At 40.0% G+C, this 1,831-nt stretch overlaps 1 protein-coding gene across 1 annotated transcript in view; it reads right to left on the bottom strand.

Annotated features, from left to right (window-relative positions):
- The window catches only part of ZNF433 (zinc finger protein 433), a 169,727-nt gene that overhangs the window by 139,388 nt on the left and 28,508 nt on the right, over positions 1 to 1,831 (bottom strand). The window contains exons 7-9 of the mRNA XM_012641247.1: positions 1,447 to 1,573; positions 1,182 to 1,242; positions 32 to 771 (exon numbers count right to left, since the gene is read on the bottom strand). Coding sequence (XP_012496701.1) covers positions 32 to 771; positions 1,182 to 1,242; positions 1,447 to 1,573 — 928 coding nt within the window. The remainder of the gene's footprint in view (positions 1 to 31; positions 772 to 1,181; positions 1,243 to 1,446; positions 1,574 to 1,831) is intronic.

The raw sequence follows: 1,831 nt of genomic DNA, 5'->3' as shown, positions 1-1,831 counted from the left end.
GGAGAATAAAAGGCTTTCCCACATATCTTACATTCGTGAGGTCTGTCTCCAGTGTGCATTCTCATGTGCCATCGAATGCTCTTCCGCTGAGCAAATGCTTTCCCACATTGCTCACATTCATAGGGTTTTTCTCCAGTGTGCGTCCTTTCATGTACTTGAAAGGAACTGAAATAAATGAATCCTTTCCCACACTCCTTACACTCATATGGCTTCTCTCCTGTGTGAGTTATTTCATGGACTCGAACAGAACTGGACCTACGAAAAGCTTTACCACATTCTTTACATTTATATGGTTTCTCTCCAGTGTGAATTCTTTCATGTTTACGATATAAACTGAGATAAGCAAACGCTTTTCCACAAAGCATACATTTATGAGGTCCACCTCCACTGTGCGTTACCATGTGTCTTTGAAAGCGTGTGAGAGAACTGAAGGTTTTTCCACATTCCTCACAATCACAGAACTTCTTTCCAGTGGGAGACCTTTCGTGTGTTCCAGAGGAGTCCCGGTAACTGAAGGCTTTCTCATGCTGCTTATGTGTATATGGCCTTTGTCTACGTTCCTCATACTCAGATGGCTTGTGTCCTGTGTCAGCTCTGACAGCCTTATTTAAAGTTGAATGACCAATGGAGACTTTTTTGCTCACACTGCTTTCACATGGTTTTAATCCAGGAGGAGTTTTCTTTTTCAGCATGTGATGTGAATCCAGATTCAACGTTTCTCCACACTGACTACCTTCTTTACTTGTAAAGAGTCTCTCTCCGACAACACTTCTGTGGAAAACAAGACGCACATTATTAAGGCTTTGTCTATAAATGATTTTATTTATTAATAAGCATTATACTTGCATTTTTAACTTTCGCAAGGAGAGAGTAGGCTTTTGGTCCTGCATGAATTGTTTCAACATGAATGGACCGACCACATGCTCTGTCAGATGGCTAGTCCATACAAATTATAATAAAATAATATTTATGTAGGGTTTCTTAATACTGTCTCCAAGTAAACTATTTCAGAAACATCAAACATCTGTGTCAAATTTAAGTATATATTTTCAGAGCAATTTTTCTAAGAATAAATTAAAATGATGTTGGGATTATTAATTTTTATGGTTTTCTAAAAAACATTTCTTGACATTTTAAAATTCTTTCCAGAGATATGTATTTGTCCTCTGAATACCAATTACCTTAGATTTCTCCTGGGAGTTTTACACTCATCTTCCATGTTCTGGTCTTTCCACTTTTTTCCTAAAATACAGACCCAGAAATATAGTCCTGAATTATTATAAAAACAAAAGAAATATTAGATTCTATGTTCATGGTTCACTGCGGCCATGCCTGATGTATGCACCAAAGTATTCTCTGTGCACATTCCAAATCACTCAACAGCACTTATGAGCAAGAAACTCTTGTTCTCTAAATCACTGAGTGAAGGAATGTTGTCACACCCACCTACAGAGGCCAGGTTCCTCAAGGTTTCCTGCATCACATCTCTGTACAGATTCTTCTGAGAAGGATCCAGCAAAGCCCACTCCTGGGGGGTGAAGTTCACAGCCACATCCTCAAAGGTCACGGAGTCCTGAAACATCCCACATGGGTAGAGGAGGCTGAGTGAGACCCACAGCCCTGGGGACCTGTGCTCTGTTTTGCTAAGACGTGATGCTGTAGACTCCAAACATTTGTTCCATGACTTGGTCATGAGACTCTTAACTCTCCATCCATACTCACTTCCTCCCACACAGCAATTCTGATGCTAGAATGGAACTATTTGGTTATGCAACAGCAGAGTAGAAAAATGTGTCTTGTTGGTGAATCCAGGGAGAAAGATGTGTTGCCT

Source organism: Propithecus coquereli, unplaced genomic scaffold (assembly GCF_000956105.1).
Source record: "Propithecus coquereli isolate 6110/MARCELLA unplaced genomic scaffold, Pcoq_1.0 Scaffold164, whole genome shotgun sequence".
Lineage (NCBI taxonomy): Eukaryota > Metazoa > Chordata > Mammalia > Primates > Indriidae > Propithecus > Propithecus coquereli.
Note: the sequence above shows the minus strand (reverse complement) of the source record. Positions and strands in the feature narration are given on the sequence as shown.